Consider the following 17,935-nt stretch of genomic DNA (forward strand, 5'->3'; position numbering starts at 1 on the left):
CCTACAATTTGCATTTCGTAAACAACAAACTCGCGGCAAACTTAAACAATTTAAACCATGCTAGTGAGATTGGCGAAATCCTACATTCCCAATAGTTGTGCTGTGCCTGTAAATTGCCTTGTTACGGCAACGGTCACGATTTGTTGTGATGTCAGAGCCGGCTGGATAAGTGTCATGTTCCAAATAGCTTAGTCTGAATATGGAATAGCATAACTTGTCCCACCACTCTTACTTGACAAATGTTTTCTCTAAGTATAGGTACCTATACTGTAGCATTTTATTTCATGTTTATACCTACATTTTGATCGCGATAACCGTCATCGACGCGGACTGTTGCCTTATGTACGGTCACCTGCAATAATGTTACTTTTCGACGCAGCCCGAGCCATAAGAGCGATTCACATATTTTTGCCGCCTTCGAAAAGTAACGTATTATTGCAGGTGACTATACTGTATCACCGTATTTGCCTAAATATTTGCGTTCCAACTTTTTCCTTCATTTAAATAAAGGAAATACTAGGCACCATAACATAAGAGAACGCAATCACGCGCTAAATCGAATGATCAAAACAAAAATCAATATCTGAAGATTTGCGAAGCGAAAAAGCTATATCAAATTCCGTCTAAGTTCTATTCTTAATTCCTAACGGTGCCTCTGAACTGCCGTGCCATCTTTGAGGAGATTTACCTTACATATGAAGGCTGGCACTGGTAGGGCCTAATCTCCACCCAAGAACTTAAAATGCTCGTCAGGTACATTTGAATGGAGGACATTTCCTACTGACACACAGACACGCTTCTCACCCGAATATCTTGAAAGTGAATGTATACTTTAATTAGCTAGGCTTTAACAATGGTTTTGGACCGCCCCCTGTCGCTAAAATTGCTATCAGATCATTGTTTTTACAGAGCACTTTGAAGCTTAAATGGGCAATAAGTGCAATGACACTTTGGATTCTATAGTGTACACAGAATAAAGGTGGAATTTAAATTAATTATACATTATACGTATTATGTAGGTACAATTGTACATTAAGAAAATTAAACGACGTTTGATTTAAAAAAAACCTATACGCATAGGTATAAGTTCTAGACGCTTAGGATTACCGAAAAATACATTTCGCTACGAGTACAAGGCTGTCTTCGATTAATAATTTAATACATATACTATTACAGTTGATTAACCATCATTGTCTCTGTCCACAGCTGGGCCGCATGCCAGTGAGCGTGATGGTGCCTCCGCGCTACGCCACGCTACCGCTTCCTCCAGCACCTTACGCTGCAGCGCCGCTCTTCTATCCCGTACACGACGCGGTAGGTAGAACCCTCAAACTCTTCAACTATGGAAGCCGCAAATGCTCTACGCTAGCTAGTTGGTAGGGAGGTAGTTGCTAATGCAGACTGACGTTCTATTCTAAATCGCAGGAAATGACTGGACAGTCAGCGCCAGACCTTGAGATCCTTGGGAAGGCAATTACCCAGCAGTAGATATCTTTCTGACAATAATGATGTTCAACCACATGTCTCTTTCCAGCGACTCCGACGACGACGCTCGCCTCGCGACCCACGCGAGCGCAGGCGGCGTGAGCGAGACCGAGACAGCCAGCTGACTCGCTCACTCGAGCGCATTCATCGCAAGAGACGAGCTGAGCGCGACCGCGTCTCAGACGAGCAACTGAAGAGGACATACACCGGGCTCGATAGGTGAGTGTACTGCTGCAAGCGAGACCTCACCATAAAATGCTAGTCATTGAGTAGCTTTTAGAATTTTATATTTATACTGAACTTTGAAAGACAGGAAAGGTTAAAAGGTTTGTTGGTGCGGGAAATATTACATAACGTACATGCCTAGCTATTAAATTTTCCAGGGCATACGCCGAGCAGTTCATCGCCGTGTGCGACGAAAGCCGCCAGGCCGGGGAGCGACACGACTCGCTGCCCAGCACCACTAGCGACTCCAGCCAATCTCATTCCCACAGAGAATCTATGTAGAGGGCACCAGTAGCATACGTTGCGTTGACGCCACAAGACGACAGAATATGGGACGAACATTTAAGTAAAACTCGATGAGTGTTGAAATAACGTATCTGAATATTATTTTAGTAGATACGGTAATACGAAGAGGTTTTTAAGTGTTGTAACAAATACGTTAGTGAGTTCTCGTTTTCTACTGACGACGTTTCATTGTGGAATCCTAAGTAGTTTCCTACTTACTGTATGTTGCGTTAGTGACTTCAGTCAAATGGGAAATATCAGATATAATACCTTTATACTTTTCGATTGGTGTAAACGATTGTCACCCCTAATAGATAGAAAATGCCCTAAATGGCATAGCCAACTAGGCCCTGGTGTTGGGATCGATTAAATATTACAAACATTTTCTATACCTTCATCGTTAAGTGTCCTTTAATTTCGTTATTTGATTAAGATTAAGCGTTTATTTGCGGCATTTACGGTCTTAGAGTTTCTGACAAATCAAATATCAGAAATCTCTACAAAAGAGGGTAATACGGTTTAAATTTTGTGTCTCGGTATTTTTCTTATTCTTATAAAATCGTTCCTTTTTACGACTTGACGAAACTAATACTAAACCTATGGATTACCTAGGTGTTCGAGGCGCAATATTTATATCGTAAAGTAATTTAATTATTTTAGCTGTAACTTAAAGGGCCGAGATGTGGAAAGTTAAGTCGATCTGTAAAAAAAAGTGTAATTTTGATAATTATATTTATAACGACTCCAGACTACAATTATATCAATTTGATTACAATACTCTTAACTATTTAAAAATTTAAAGAATTTCAAATTCGCGACAGGGTAAAAGTATTTTATTTTGATTTTGTACTTACGTTAATAACTATACTTAGTTTGTAAATGTCTTTTAAAATACTCGTTTGACAATTCTTAGACATATAAATTGGGTTATACTGTATACCTACATTGTTATTTACCATAATTTTCCCTCAAACTACCTGTCAATTGACAGTAGAAATAATTTTAATGGGGATTTTTTCCTCGAGATCACTCACACCTAAATTTTTCAAAAAAATTGTGATTATGTAGATTTTTTTTATTTGAACTCTATAATATCTGTATACTTCGTAGCACCTTTACAGTTATGGTTTGTGCCTATTCGTGATGACACAGTAAAAATAGCAATATAATAAACTATCATTAGATGTAAAAGAATTATTGTTATAAGTACTCATATGTTAGCGTAACCTTTACGATACATATCATACCCAAACTAAACCCGATAGCTTTACGACTGTACATAATATAATGTTACTAACTAACTACACGTCACTAAACTAATATACACGATTAATCTGTCATTGTACTCATCGTAGAATAGCCTTCCTAGTAGGTTTAAGTTCATTAGAACCCTACATTGGATAGGGCTACGTGAATTAGATTATCGTCGCACAAACTTAAATGCGTGTCTAAAACGTTCGGGAAAACTGGGCGCGTAGCCAACGTGCCAATCGTTAACGCTCCGTAGCGTATCGTAGTCTCGCTCTATCACTTTGCCACACTAGTGACAATTGCGTTTCGTTCGCTACGGAGCGTTAACGATTGCACGTTGGCTACGCACCCTGTTATCTTGTGGTTAAACGAAAGTTAACCATTTGGGTACATTTTACTGAGACGTACCTATTCATGAAAATATTCTGCGATAACATTATAATTTTATAAAGGCATTCATTGACGCACCAGCACACTAACACTGTGTCAAAGATCCAGTTTTATAAATCTAATTTTTATAGTTAAAACATCCGTCATCCGCACGTACAGACAAGTTATATATGCGAGTGCAAAATGATGCATATCTTTATTAAAACAGCAAACGATATGAATTAATGATAGGTATTGCTGCCAAAATAATACGTTATCAAAATAAATACTTACCTTGGTAAACTCACGATGGGATCTATGCCTCGATTTACTAACAAGCGCACAATACTTTATAAACTTGTGTTTATTCGTCAAAAGTCTGTGTTATACGATACTTGTAAGTCTTATTTATGTAGCTCGTAGTTTAACATTGATTGATAGAGATATTTTTGATTAAAAAGCCTAATACACAATAAACCCTGACCACCACGCATTAACCCATTCAGCGCTAATCACGAACACGACACCTCTACGAAGCATCCGCTACATACCGGGAAACTCATGTTATCGGCTACGACGTAGCACTACTTACCTATTTACCTGTACTAGATCGCTTGGTGGCAGCCGTTTAAGCAGCTGCTAGAAAAGAGATGCTTCGTCAATCAGTTTTGCTATCTCTCTTGTCAATTCTTAAGGCCCGTTTATACTAAGACAAGTTCCATTGTTTTTTATAACAATCAACAACACCCTGCTTTTAGCATTGCGATACTTACGATACGATATTAGCTTCCAATACTTGTGTTTTCTGAGTGAAAGAAAGGAAATTCGTAAAATTATAATAATTATAGTATTACCTACCGTATTCAGTTAAAAATATCTCTATCAATCATATTAATGTTATTTTGTATATTTCAACTGAAGTCCTATGTACCTAAGCGGTGCCAAATTGCACAGAGCAATCGGTCTGTATATAGTGCGTCTAAATTTGCTCAATTCGTTTGTGTTTGCTCTAGAATTATTTTTACTCTTATTGCTAAGGTTTATTAAGTATAAGTATGTAATTAGCTTAAGTCAGCTTATATTATTGACTTCTGTCGTTTTCCACTGAAGAAGTCATGAACTATCAACAAACACACAATAACATGAACTGACTTGTCTGCTGAATTTCAGCCGCGAGCGAGCTTCGAGAATTAACTATGGCTGGAACATAATTATAGTTCATAGTAAAGTCCTTCTTTTAAACTAATGTATTCGATTGACATTAAAAAAGAAAGATATAAGCACAATATACCTACTCTTAGGGCACATTAAAACGGTGCGCGAACTCACATGCGATTTTAGTTACATTGCGGACATTACATCCAATTCAGGCGACCGATCAAATACAATGTAATGAAACTCGCATGCGAGTTCTCGCACCGTCTACATTAGTCCTTACGATTTAGGGCCCATTTTAGACGATGCGAGAACTCGCATGCTAGTTTCATTACATTGCGGGTTTTGATCGGTCGGTTGAATTGGACGTAAACAACAGTCCGCAATGTAACTAAAATCGCATGCGAGTTCGCGCGCTGTCTAAATCAGCCCTTAGTTTTCTTGATAATTCTCACGGCTTGTTTGTGCTATTAAGGATACACGTGTTGTTGATAAATCAACAACAACTTATACTTAAGTTTAACGTTGTTGTACTGTTACCATTATTACTGTAATGTATTAACACTTACATCTAAGTTTAGATTTAGCCTTTTTGCAACCGGGAGAGTATGCATTATTGTTTTAGTTCCGTATTTCCCTTTGCACGAGAATCGTTCAAAAATTCCATCGCCACAGTCTTCAGCTTTACCTTGTTTAATAATATTTGTTGTTATATAAAATTCACCCATTGTTTAATATTAAATTCACCCTTGTTTAAAAATAACTGTAGAATACTCACGTATTACTTCTTTTTATTTCAATATGTACTTAGATCAATATTTTAGATTAGCATAAGTAGATTGTGTAAATACCTTGTAAATCATAAAAAATCTATGTTATTTTTATACTAGTTATTCCAGTACTTATTTACTGCACAACGTATAGAAACGTTAACTGGAGTCAAAGTTATAATTTTTGTAATTAATTGAGACTAATTAATATTTATTTATAGGTACGAAATTATTTAATTGGTTATATTGTACGTGTAAATCGACATTAATACAAATTTGTAATAAATGTGCTTGTTTTATTCGATATACCTACCACAATACCGTATCTTAGATAAAAAGCCATTGCACGCGTGGTAGGTCCCTATGCGGTTATAGGTTTACATGTAAATGATTATGGTCAGCTGGAACTGGCTTTGCTGAAAGTAAAAATAGCAATTTTCTTATTTTCATACTTCAAGACGCTTTCAACTCAAACGTGACGTCACGATCGAGTACTGTTTAGTCAGAGACAAGGGAAAAGTTCGTTTAGTAAACGCTTCGTGCATTCTGCGCGATTGTCAGAATTTGGTTTCCTTAATGCAATGGGTCCCATATAGACATTAGATCCTCAAAATAAACCGGATCGACTAATACCATTAAAAAAACTTGTCATCTAGCATATCAGCATGCAAACACAATCTATCATTTAATGACTATATTATACCATATGGATTTACAATTAGAGTTCAAAATTCATTGTCGCTAAGCACGGAAGCGCGGCCGGGTGCAGCGCTGGGCCGCGCGCTTGCCAGTCGCAGCTCGCTCTCGGAGGAACTGCTGAGCGACCCACCCTCGCCGCCGTCAACTCCTAAAAAAACGTTTTTTCTCAAAAATGGACGGCAAAGTTGACGTTGCCGGTTAAATAGGTCGCGAAGTGCGTAGTTTATGGTCATTCAAAAAATTAAAAAGTTAAAAACATTGCAGTCTCGATTTTGGGACTGCAATGTTGCATACAAATTCCATTATTTAACGAGTTCCAAACTTTTTAAAACTTTAAATAGTCATATCAAATGAAGGCATAAGGTCCATTAAATAGCCAAACAGATGATCAGCACTTATTATTATAATGTTGGTACCGCGACTATTTAGGTGTCTCAAATACGTTGGCGTATTTTCAGCAGCAAAATACGCTTCTTTTATTTTTTTAAAGGCGGCAAGCAAATTTTTTTAATGATATTACTTTTTTCTGTGAAAATTAGTACGTTGCTTCTGTAAAATATTTCTATTTCTTGCACCATTTTTGAGAAAAGCACTATATATGACTCGGCTGAAAGGCTACTTGCTGGCTTCGGATTCAATTAAACGGACTCCCAAGGTCGTCCGTTTAAAACGAATCCTCAGCCTGCAAGTAGCTACTTCCGAACCTCGACAATAATGTACTATTACAGAATAGTTTGATATATTGACGTCACGTTCGCTGAGGTGCAAAGTTATATAACTTCGAACCAATACGTTCGTTCGCTTATTTTGCCTCTATAGTTCCAAACCAAACCGATAATCATTGAATTTTATTGTAGCTCAACTGCAGGGTGGATGCGACCCCTTCACCCCACGCAAATACCTAAGCTTAATTTATAAAGTCAATTCATTGCCGCAGCGGTAATATAGGTATTTAGGTATATGTTAATAGCTCACCTTCAATGAGATCAGCGAAATCATCGTCTTCGGCGGCAATGGTGCGCGTGGCGGGGCGCGGGCGCGACCAGCGCGACGCCGGCTCGTCGTGACCTAAGCATGTCACAGTTATCATAACAGTGGGCCAAGAAAGTAGTCTACCAGTTTTGACAAAAGTTTCTGCGAGATCTAACGATCGCTTAGGTTGACTTTTCTAACGGAGTTTAAAGTAAATCGACCTTGTTGTCTCATGACGTTCAAACGAAACTCAACCGTAGGGTGGTAGACCACTTTCTTGGCCCACTGTACCTACGTTTAATGTACTGGTTGCAGGTGCAGTCAGCATCATGAAGATTGTAATTGTAGATAGTGGTCAAAGTGGCCAAATATATCGGAACATATACTTATTTCTATGATAACAAGTGTTTACGATATACCTACATATCGTCGCTATACGATGGGAGTTCAAAATATTCTCGGTATGAGAATGAAAACAAACAAGTACGAAAAGTTTGATATTTTTATTTTTCAATATACTCCCCCCCTATGTTCATACACTTAAAAGATCGATCAATTATTTTTTTTAATCCTGCATAAAAATATTTTTTATCTTTGGTGTAAAAATGCTCCTCCACTGCCGCCTTCAATGCTTCATCATCGGAAAATTTATTTCCACGCAGATCCTTTTTAAGATTGGGGAACAAAAAGAAGTCGCTGGGGGCTAAGTCCGGACTATACGGTGGGTGAGTAACAGTTTCAAACCCACATTCAACAATAGCTGCCTTGGCAATATGAGCAGTATGGACGGGGGCGTTGTCATGCAGAAGCATAACACCTTTGGTTAACTTTCCTCGCCTCTTTTCTTTGATTGCATCCTTTAATTGACGTAGAATGTTAGCGTAGTACTGTCCTGTGATATTTACACCTTTTTCTTTATAATCGATCAGTAATACTCCTTCACAATCCCAAAATATCGTGGCCATGACCTTGCCAGCTGAAGGGATGACCTTGAACTTCTTGGGATGAGCTGAACCCTTAATGTGCCACTGCATGGACTCTCGTTTACTCTCTGGGTCATAATGATGAACCCAGGTTTCATCTCCAGTAACTATTCTTTGCAGCACCTCATCAGGATTTTCACCGCACAGGTCAATAAAATCGGAACAACAAGCTACACGCATGTCTTTTTGAAGCCGAGTCAGCATTCGCGGAACCCATCTTGCACTTACTTTTGACATATTAAGATGGTCATGGATAATATCATGTACGGTACCAATAGAGAGATTGGTTACTTGTGCTATAGATTTTACCTTCACTCGACCATCTTCCAATATAAGTTTTTCCACTTTATCAATATTTTCTTGTGAAGTAGCTACTACAGGCCGGCCAGGTCTAGGGTCGTCTTCAACACTCTCCCTTCCACGTTTAAACTCGCTTGACCACTTTTGAATGGTAGATAAAGAAGGAGCAGACTCACGGTAAACACAATCCATTTCCTCTTTTATGGTTTTTTGATTTTTACCCTGTTTTGTCAAGAATTTTATCACGCATCGATGTTCTAATTTAGTTAACATTGTCAATTCCCACATGATGTTCATGTTTGTTCAGCAATTGCAGAAAAACAAAAGAACATCTCGATTCGAATTATACTTTTTTTTAATGTCAATGAATAAACCTTAGCGGCCAGTAACGAAAGAAATTTTAGAAGAGGTTGTAAGATATCAATACCGAGAATATTTTGAACGCCCCTCGTACTTACTCAACATATCTGCAACAATCATTTGATGGAAATGTCGCTTTTCTTTCATTCAGAATACGGGTGTTTTTGTCATCAAATTAGTGTTGCAGATACGAGGTTGAGTAAGTATAGCGGCGATATGTGGCCATTTTGGCCGTCACTATCTATATGATACTGACGAATAGCACAATCGCACATTATGGAATGTGGTTTCACCTCTACGGCGTTTTTATCTAAATACCGGGGTCTACGACGTAGTGCTACGACCGTAGCTTTGCAGTTTACAGTCGCCATCAGATATTGAGCGGCTAAGGCGCTCACGAATATCTGAACACGCCTCTATTGTAAAAGCGTTAGAGTGCGTGTTCAGATATTGTGAACACCTTGGCCGTTCCAATATATCTGATGGCGACTGTACATGAAGCTTTCTTCTGATACTTATCGTACCTATATTAGACTGGCAGACTAATTTTCGTCAATGTAGCATTTGTTTATAATTTATAAGACGAATCGTCTTACCGTAGAGCGCGCGGTCCGAATCGGAGTCTGACCGCGAGTCGTCCTCATCCCGTACGTCGTCGAGCGAGTCGCGGCCCGCCATGTTGCCGAACGCCCGCCGAGCCTCCGCGGCACCCGTACCTGCAAACGAGAAACAATTTACCATGAGGAAATATGTCTATGCTTCTCGGCAAATTTATCGTGGCTATTGCGTTAGGGCTCATTTAGACGGCACGCGAACTCGTATGCGAGTTTCATTACATTGCGGGTTTTGATCGGTCGGTTGAATTGGACGTAACCAACAGTCCGCAATGTAACTAAAATCGCATGCGAGTTCGCGCGCCGTCTAAATTAGCCCTTAGGGACACATTAGGGACGTTTTTTCGAAACTCGACTTTCCCCAACTGCCAGCACTAGCAAGACGGCTCCGCTTCACTCGCTTCTCTGAATGGAAACGAGAAGCGATTTAGCGGCCTTTAGGGCGGGCAAGGATATTGGAATATGAGTGGTAAAAAATAAATAGTACATTCCCTCTTCCATGGTACCAGAGATACAATGTCGAGATGAGAGAATACCACATTGACAGGTATCAGGTATACTGTACTGACCTGCAGTTTTGATACGCAGACGTGTCTTGGGTCTCGTGGCCGGCCGTGGCTGCTTCGCTTCAAACTCTTTAGCGTCGTCGCTTGAGTCCAGCTCATCTGATAATAAATAGTTATTTGTACAACAAGAGATCAAAGTTTGATATTTCTTCGAGTGCTTATTTTGAGTCCCGTGCAAGCGAAAGATTCTATAATAATAATTTATAATCTTGAGCGTAGTAAGGGACTCAAAAGCGCACGAGATGTAAATAACTTTGATCTCGAGTAGTTCACAAAACTTTTCACCTCAGCAGTGAGAACATATTAGAGAACCCGAAAAATGTATTCCTTCTTCATCACTTACCTCTATTCACTCATGTTTTCTTAAGATATACCAACAATTAAATTTTCACCTCAGCATCTCGAACAAGGGTACTTTGCTATTTAAAAAACAGTGAGCAAAATCACATTTTGCTCACTGAGTGAGCAAAATCGCATTTTGCTCATTTTGTCTCACTCAGTGAGCAAAATGCGATTTTGCTCACTGTTTTTAAGTAGCAAAGTACCCTTGTTCGAGCTGCTGAGGTGAAAAATATGTTACATTAATCAAATCTTTTGTGACTTGATCAAATTCTAATTCTTGGTTGTCTTGTTAATCAAACAAGACAATCATTCTTAGAATATCAATATTAGCATGTAATCATTTGTAGTGGAATAGGGATTCCAACTTGTGTTTATTTTACCAATAAGTGTCTTGTGTTTATTTTGCACCATCCCACTACCCCGGGGTTAACCGGTTAAACCTAGAGTTACCATGGTTTTACCGGTTAACCTCGGGTTAGTGGGATGGTGCAAAGTGGCGCTAAAGATGTAAAGGCAGTACTAATTAATTTAATTATTTGCACCTGATTCGCTAAGTTTCCCCAGCACATCTTCTGCTTCGTATTTATGTATGAGCTGCATAATAGCCGCCTGCTGCTCTGCGGCCGCCTGAAATACATTATCTGTAATTATTATATAAGAGAGAACCGTGGTCACAGATACTTAAGAATGGTCCAGTACTTAATCCCATCCATCCTGTCAAAAGTCACCGGCTAAGTAGAAAAGGTCGATTGGTTGAGCCCAGCGCTGCTCCCACAGAAAATTGCTCCACATTAAATAAGGCCTTAATTCCTAGGACCTCAATATGCTCTTATAGGCTACATGACTAATTTTCATTTATGGTATCAATCGATCGGGTTTGTTTTTAGGATCAAATGTCTATATGGGACCCATTGCATTAAAGCAACACAAAAGTCAGAAATGATTGTCAAAGTCCGACAGTTGCACTTTGCACTTCACTCGCGAAACGCCCCCACAAAAGGATAAGTGAACGTGACGTCAAGGTCACTGAGATTCCATCTTGTAGTATGGACAAAACAAGAAAATTGCGTTTTTGTCCTTTAAATATTACGTTTATGTATATAGTTGCTATACAATATTTTTTTGGATATAATGTAAGGAATCGAATGTTACCCTTACATTTATCGTTTTTGGAAGTTAAAAAAAAAACTAAAATTTTGAAAATTTCAGGTCCTGTTTTTTTGTAACATTTCCGTATTTTATTTTAATATCCACAGATAAATTGCTCATTTGCTATCTATTTTACTAGATTTTGTTATAAAATTCAACATGTGTCATCATCCCTAGCTATTACGCCATCGTATACTGACCTATGAAAACCAGAAATAAAAGGCTTTTTTATTTTTATGTTTTATTTTTATTTTTATTTATTTATATACTGACCTCAGCTTGAGCGGTCTCCAGCACGCTCAGCTGGTGTTTGAGCGCCTCAACGCAGCGGTAGCGCAACACGTACTGGTCCCATAGTTGCTCGATCTCGGTCTCCAGAGCTGTCAACTCGCCCTGGTATGCTGGCCTGCGGTACAAGCGAAATATTACTAAAGAAGACATTTTCATTATATCTAACCAGCCATACCATAATAGCTAGTCCTGATAACTGAGACAGTCTTTGTACAATCCTCAATATATAGCTCTAGTTAAAGTGTCATTCAATAGAACTTGCTAACTATGTAAACAAAAGTTACTAGTAAATTGACATTCAGTGTCAATTTTAGTATGGCGGTTTGTTTACATAGTTAGCAATTTCTATTGAATAACACTTTAGGTGATCTTTGGCTTCCTCCGTATTCACACTATTTATAGCCGCCGTGCAGGTCAGGAGCTCGACGACTCAAATAAAAAGCTTCAATTCTTAGTGAACTGATATAATTTTCCAAGGTACTGGTTTACAAGGGTTCTTGCCAAAACGGTTAAAAGTAGAAGTGGTGTAGTTATTGTATGAAGGCTGATGAGAGAGTGATTTGCAATATTTGATCAGTACAAAAGGTGGTTTAAATTTAGGTGCCTCTAATTGGCCGCGATACAAAGTATGTGGAGCGCTCCTATTGGTGCTTAAAAAAAAGCTTCCGAATACTAGCCGAGCCCGAACGGCCGCGTTTAGCTACTGCATTAGGAATATAGGTATTGAGATTTTATACAAATATAAAGGTTCGGTTCGGAATCGATAAAGTGCTCAGTATTTCTTCGTGTCCCCGATTCCTTATCAGCAAAGAGCCTCACGAACAAGAACCCTAAGGGCTGATTTAGACGGCGCGCGAACTCGCATGCGATTTTAGTTACATTGCGGACTGTTGGTTACGTCCAACTCAACCGACCGATCAAAACCCGCAATGTAATGAAACTCGCATGCGAGTTCTCGCAACGTCTGAATGAGCCCTAACAATAGTCTGCTGTGTTGTTGGACACCGCACTGCCGTAGAGTTCCCTTCCTACAGTACTACAACAACTGACAAATTTTTCCTGAACATCTTGGAAGGCAGGATTGAAAAGACAAGAGAAGAAGGGAAACCTAGAATAACTTATCTTAGCCAAATAAAAAATGATACATCGTATGAGGAAATTACAAGACTGGCACAAGAAAGGAATGATTGGCGATTACTCCACCGACAAGAGCAAAGCTCTTAAGAGCCAACAGGAGTGGTCATTTCTCCATACAAACGTACTCGACTGTTTCCTCCGTGGGTTTTGAAGCTAGAGCAATGATTTTTTCAACACAGATTAATATTGTCAATATCTGTGTCGGACCGTTTTGATTTTTTTGATATTTTTGTTTTTTAAGGCGCTAGAGCCCTTCAAAAATGGCCAAAATGGCCTAATTGACTATGCCGCAATGAGAGGCGTGCTATTCAAAACTGATATCAATTAGTCAAAAAAGCAAAACGGTCCGACACAGATAATGTCATTATCATTTAGATTTCCAAATTTGGTTACGATTGGTTAAGTTTTGGAGGAGGAAACAGTCGAGTAAGAAACCTCGATTTTTGAGATTTTTACGCAGGATTTTTCGCCTTGTCCTTATCGCATTAGTTTTAGGAGCCGCTTACGTTAGCGAGACGGGTATATTTACCTAAAATATTTAAATCTTAGCTCCTGTTGGCTCTTAAGTTATGATGATGATGATGACAGTACTACAGACTTACTTAATCTTCTGCACGGTAAGCAGGCGCTTCTCGGCGCGTTGTAGCTCCGCTCGCCTGCGCTCCAGTTTCGCGTCCAGCGCTGCTTCGGAGGCCGCCACATTGTCTATGCGTTCGCGCGCGTCGGTCACGCGTGCTGCCGCTGTCTCCACCTAAATGTTGCATTAACCCTTTAACCGCCAGAGTCTGATATATAAGACATTACATATCCAGCTCATTTCGGCCCTGGTCTCCTATAAACGCCATCGGCCGCTTACAGCGTCTGCGTCACGATGCTTACTATAGAGATGTACTGTTGTGGTCTGTTTTAGACGTCGACGTCAGCGTCTTTTTTGTTCAGAAACGTTGACGCTGACGCCAGACGCCGCGTACAGCATAAAATAGGAGACTAGGGCCTTCGCCACAGTCTGATAAGTAAGACAAAGATCTGATTTGGTTTTTACAGCACATTTATAACTCCCGTAACTATGCCAACCTTACTCTGCGTGGTACAGTTACTGTCGGTGGCGACACGAGCACGCTCGATCAAAAATTGCTGATGGTTAAAAGGTTAAGGTATAAAAGAAGAGAATTTATAAGACGTCTAGACTTTTTCCACTCATCATATTACCCACCCACTTAAAATGCGCGCCGTGTACCCAAATTTCGTCGCCTCGTCTCATCAAGAAAACTTAAGTTGGGGGACTTGGACGTTGTCGAAGATTCTAAATATTTTTAATCACAGAACACCAACTAGCTTTGATATTAATCGTATTGAGGTGAGCTAGCAACTGCTATATCGGTAGTACTTACTGCACGGCGCAGACATGCTTCCATGGCCGACATGTCCAGCGGACGAGCGAGGGCCTGTTCACGTTGCTCCTGTAAACCAATTGTTACCATTAATAACCTATTTCAAAGTCAAATTGCTAGAACGAGAGGAATGGGAATGGAAACTACGAGTAGGTAACATGGTTTAAGTATGAAATGTACCTGTATCGCAAAAGACTTAGTGACAATATATATACCTACGTAATGAGTTAAGACCAAGTTAAGACTCACTTTACGTTCTGCTTCTTTACCAAGCAGGTCGAATAGAAACGATCCCTGAGCTGTGATGTCAGTTGCTAGGGCTCTTGCTTGTTTAATTTCGCCCAGCTGTAACAGAAACCATATTAGACTTGCCTACTTATTTATGTCATCATTCTAACAACAACATTTCCCAAGTACCTACTTACTGAAAGTGAACCGTAGACCACTGCAACATGCTGAGGTGAGACCATTTCGTGGCACTTTATCCTTTTATGTTTCTCTGTTATGTAATAATTTTCTATTTTGTGTTTGTGCTCATGAATAAATTATTCCTATTTCTATTTACTACATGGCGTCAACCGTCTTAATTCCTCCATTGATCGTGGCCTAGTTCCAAATGGTAGTAAAACAGCTATGGGTGTCTTACCCGACTCGTGACGTCATAAGTCAAGGGTACGTCAGGGCGCTGTTCGTCGGGCGGCGGCGCCTGCAGGGCGTCGCGGAGCAGAGACGCCACTTTAAGCAGCTCGCAATTCCACAATGATGTTTAACATTAGACAAAATGGTAGTAAAACAGCTATGCGTGTCTTACCCGACTCGTGACGTCATAAGTCAAGGGTACGTCAGGGCGCTGTTCGTCGGGCGGCGGCGCCTGCAGGGCGTCGCGGAGCAGAGACGCCACTTTAAGCAGCTCGCAATTCCACAATGATGTTTAACATTAGACAAAATGGTAGTAAAACAGCTATGCGTGTCTTACCCGACTCGTGACGTCATAAGTCAAGGGTACGTCAGGGCGCTGTTCGTCGGGTGGTGGTGCCTGCAAGGCGTTGCGGAGCAGAGACGCCACTTTGAGCAGCTCGCGCACCGCCCAGCCGTCAGCACCGTACAGGCGCTTGCCATTCAACTTTAAGTTCGCTCGGGAATGCTAGATGAAAGAAACGAAATTAACCCTTTACCAGGCTGACATTTCAAAAATGGCCATCGAATGTCAGTCTTACTCTTAGTGTAAGGCCTGAGTGGACGCTCGAAGCGGAGCGTTTGGCGGGGCGTGCAGCGTGGCGTCGGGGTCACGAGTGATTTGAGCAGCGTGGCGTCGGGGTCACGAGTGATTTGAGCAGCGTGGCGTCGGGGTCACGAGTGATTTGAGCAGCGTGGCGTCGGGGTCACGAGTGATTTGAGCAGCGTGGCGTCGGGGTCACGAGTGATTTGAGCAGCGTGGCGTCGGGGTCACGAGTGATTTGAGCAGCGTGCACTAAGGCCGCTCCCATGCGTTTGCATTTGTTTCATATGCACGCCGCACGCCCCGCCCCGCTGCACGCCCAGCTCGACCGTCCACTCAGGCCTTACACTAATTCATCGAAAATAGAACACATGTTTGAAGTGCCGTCTTAATAAACAGATAATTAACGAAGCATAAAGCTACGCTACCCTTACTACACCACATGTTTGCACACCATCTGTGCATTGCAGGTTTACACACCATTTGTGCCATTCGGTTAAAAAACCAATTGAACCCGCGTGGACTTAACCTTTTCGACGCCGTGTCAAACACAAAAGCTGTCACGCTGACGCCACGTCACCGAAGTGTCAAAACTGAAATTGAACTTTATGCATATATGCACGTAGGTCTATGTTGCTCTGTGATATGTGACCGATTAATCGGTCTTTGGCGTTGAACCTACGGTGCGGATATATCGGTAATTGGCGTCAACAAGTTTAAGTCGTTTATTAATTAACGAACCCAAAACTTGTATAAGGCTTATAGATTGTACGTTTGTAATAAGTACAACTTACGAAAAGTGCTATCGCATGTGTGACGAGCGCGACCCGTTGCTCGGCGTCGGCGCGGCCCCCACGTAGCTCTACATCGGGTTCAACCCTGCCCGCCAGCCAGCGAGTGCACTCCTCAACAGCCTCCCAGTTAGGGGTACGGAAACTCTCCATGTTGATCTGGCGGGGGTAGCCGAGAGCGCGCATGGCTTCGCTGAAATCTAAGTTTTTTACCAGGGATGTTGCGGATGCAGATTTCTTGACATCCGCGGATGCGGATGCGGATATTTAAAGGCTCACATCCGCGGATGCGGATGCGGATGTCAAGATTAGGTACTTAGAAAACGTCAAATATTAAATTTTTTGAATTTTTTTATTTAAAAAAAACGAAACGTTTAGTATTTGAGCAAGAATATAGGTGCGTTATATTTAATAAACAGTAACTTGGCCGACTTTTCTGGATCTAGACGATTTCGTTATAGGTAATGACGAAATTACCTAGCACTTACGCCGCCGCTAAGACGTTCCTGTACCGACTTGTTCGACATCCGCATCCGCATAAGCTCCGCATCGATTTTATGCGGATGCGGATGCAGATGCGGATGTTGAAAATAATGCGGAAGTTCCGCGGTTGCGGATGCGGATACGGATGTTCGCAACATCCCTGTTTTTTACACGTTAACCCTAGAAATGAAAATATGTATGTATGTATGTAAACACTTTATTGTACATAAGACAGGTAAAGCGTAAAATAAAGCGTAAAGTCGATGTGATTTTGCACCAGCCTGTGAAGTTTTAACCTAATAGTATAATATTTAAAACCGCTCAGTCAGATAAATAGATACTATATACTTTCTACTACTTAGGTAAATAGGTATTGGTAATGTACCTACTGTAAGACAACAAGAAATTACATTTTGCGGTGTTGTTTGAAAGCAAATTCTTCAATTTAAGTACATATATTTTATGTACTTGACTAGGAGCTGAAGCGAAGCTGTAAATATTACATAAGAATTCCTTAAATCGTAAATACTTACTTCTTAGATCTCTATACGACATTCTAACACTTATAAATAGCAAATTACTGTAATTAAATTCGTTTGAAATCCAGGTTATCCTCCCCACTTGCAAATGACAACTCACTGTTTGTTTTCATGCGTTACCATGGTAACCAATGGTTACATTTGTTAGTTTGGCAACATTGGGTAGGTTAAGTCCCAGGTGCGTTAGGCCGGCCCCAGACGTTCGAAATGTATCTCTGAATTATAGTTGGTCAAACCAATTGTTCAGTCAGTAAGACCCAGGAAAACTATACCCATCCTTTTCTTTTGGGTGCTAGTACTAGAGCAAGACAAGGATAGTATGATTCTCTCTGTCTATATTTGAAATGAGACAGTCCTTTGACAAACTATATATACTGGGTCAACCAAATCTTTTTTATTATTATTATTATTCATTATGAAACAACGCAACCTAATTGTGTTAGGGGTTTTTAGAATTGTCTCGACGAGTGAAAAGTTCAGTCAGCGATAAAAGCTCGTACCAAAAATGAAATTTTTGCCAAAAACTTATATTTTAGTCTGTCAAACCATTTCCGTCAGT

At 40.3% G+C, this 17,935-nt stretch overlaps 2 protein-coding genes across 2 annotated transcripts in view; one reads left to right on the forward strand and one right to left on the reverse strand.

Moving 5' to 3' along the window:
- Positions 1-2,001, forward strand: part of LOC134651132 (uncharacterized) — a 66,588-nt gene extending 64,587 nt beyond the window's left edge. Inside the window, exons 5-7 of the mRNA XM_063506157.1 lie at positions 1,207-1,314; positions 1,535-1,704; positions 1,869-2,001. Of these exons, the coding sequence (XP_063362227.1) occupies positions 1,207-1,314; positions 1,535-1,704; positions 1,869-1,992 (402 nt within the window). The 3' untranslated portion in view covers positions 1,993-2,001. The remainder of the gene's footprint in view (positions 1-1,206; positions 1,315-1,534; positions 1,705-1,868) is intronic.
- A 4,257-nt stretch (positions 2,002-6,258) lies between these two features.
- On the reverse strand, positions 6,259-17,482 carry LOC134651160 (clusterin-associated protein 1). Its single transcript, XM_063506197.1, has 12 exons — positions 17,371-17,482; positions 16,358-16,554; positions 15,321-15,488; positions 14,594-14,689; positions 14,345-14,413; positions 13,556-13,704; positions 11,799-11,931; positions 10,919-11,003; positions 10,038-10,133; positions 9,451-9,570; positions 7,215-7,307; positions 6,259-6,387 (listed from the first exon to the last, which is right to left on the reverse strand). Exons 1-12 carry the CDS (start codon positions 17,390-17,392, stop codon positions 6,266-6,268), a joined length of 1,350 nt encoding a protein of 449 aa, XP_063362267.1. The 5' UTR covers positions 17,393-17,482; the 3' UTR covers positions 6,259-6,265.
- Positions 17,483-17,935: the final 453 nt, after the last annotated feature.

The sequence above is a fragment of the Cydia amplana genome, chromosome 9, assembly GCF_948474715.1.
Source record: "Cydia amplana chromosome 9, ilCydAmpl1.1, whole genome shotgun sequence".
Taxonomy (NCBI): Eukaryota; Metazoa; Arthropoda; class Insecta; order Lepidoptera; family Tortricidae; genus Cydia; species Cydia amplana.

Excerpts from the sequence above, each read along its gene's own strand:
- LOC134651160 (XM_063506197.1), bottom strand. The coding sequence starts at position 17,392 with ATGTCGTATAGAGATCTAAGAA. Across the intron at positions 9,571-10,037 it reads TCTGCGTATCAAAACTGCAG|GTACGGGTGCCGCGGAGGCT; the intron begins GTCAGTACAGTA and ends TCTCGTTTGCAG. Across the intron at positions 7,308-9,450 it reads TTCGGACCGCGCGCTCTACG|GTCACGACGAGCCGGCGTCG; the intron begins GTAAGACGATTC and ends TGACATGCTTAG.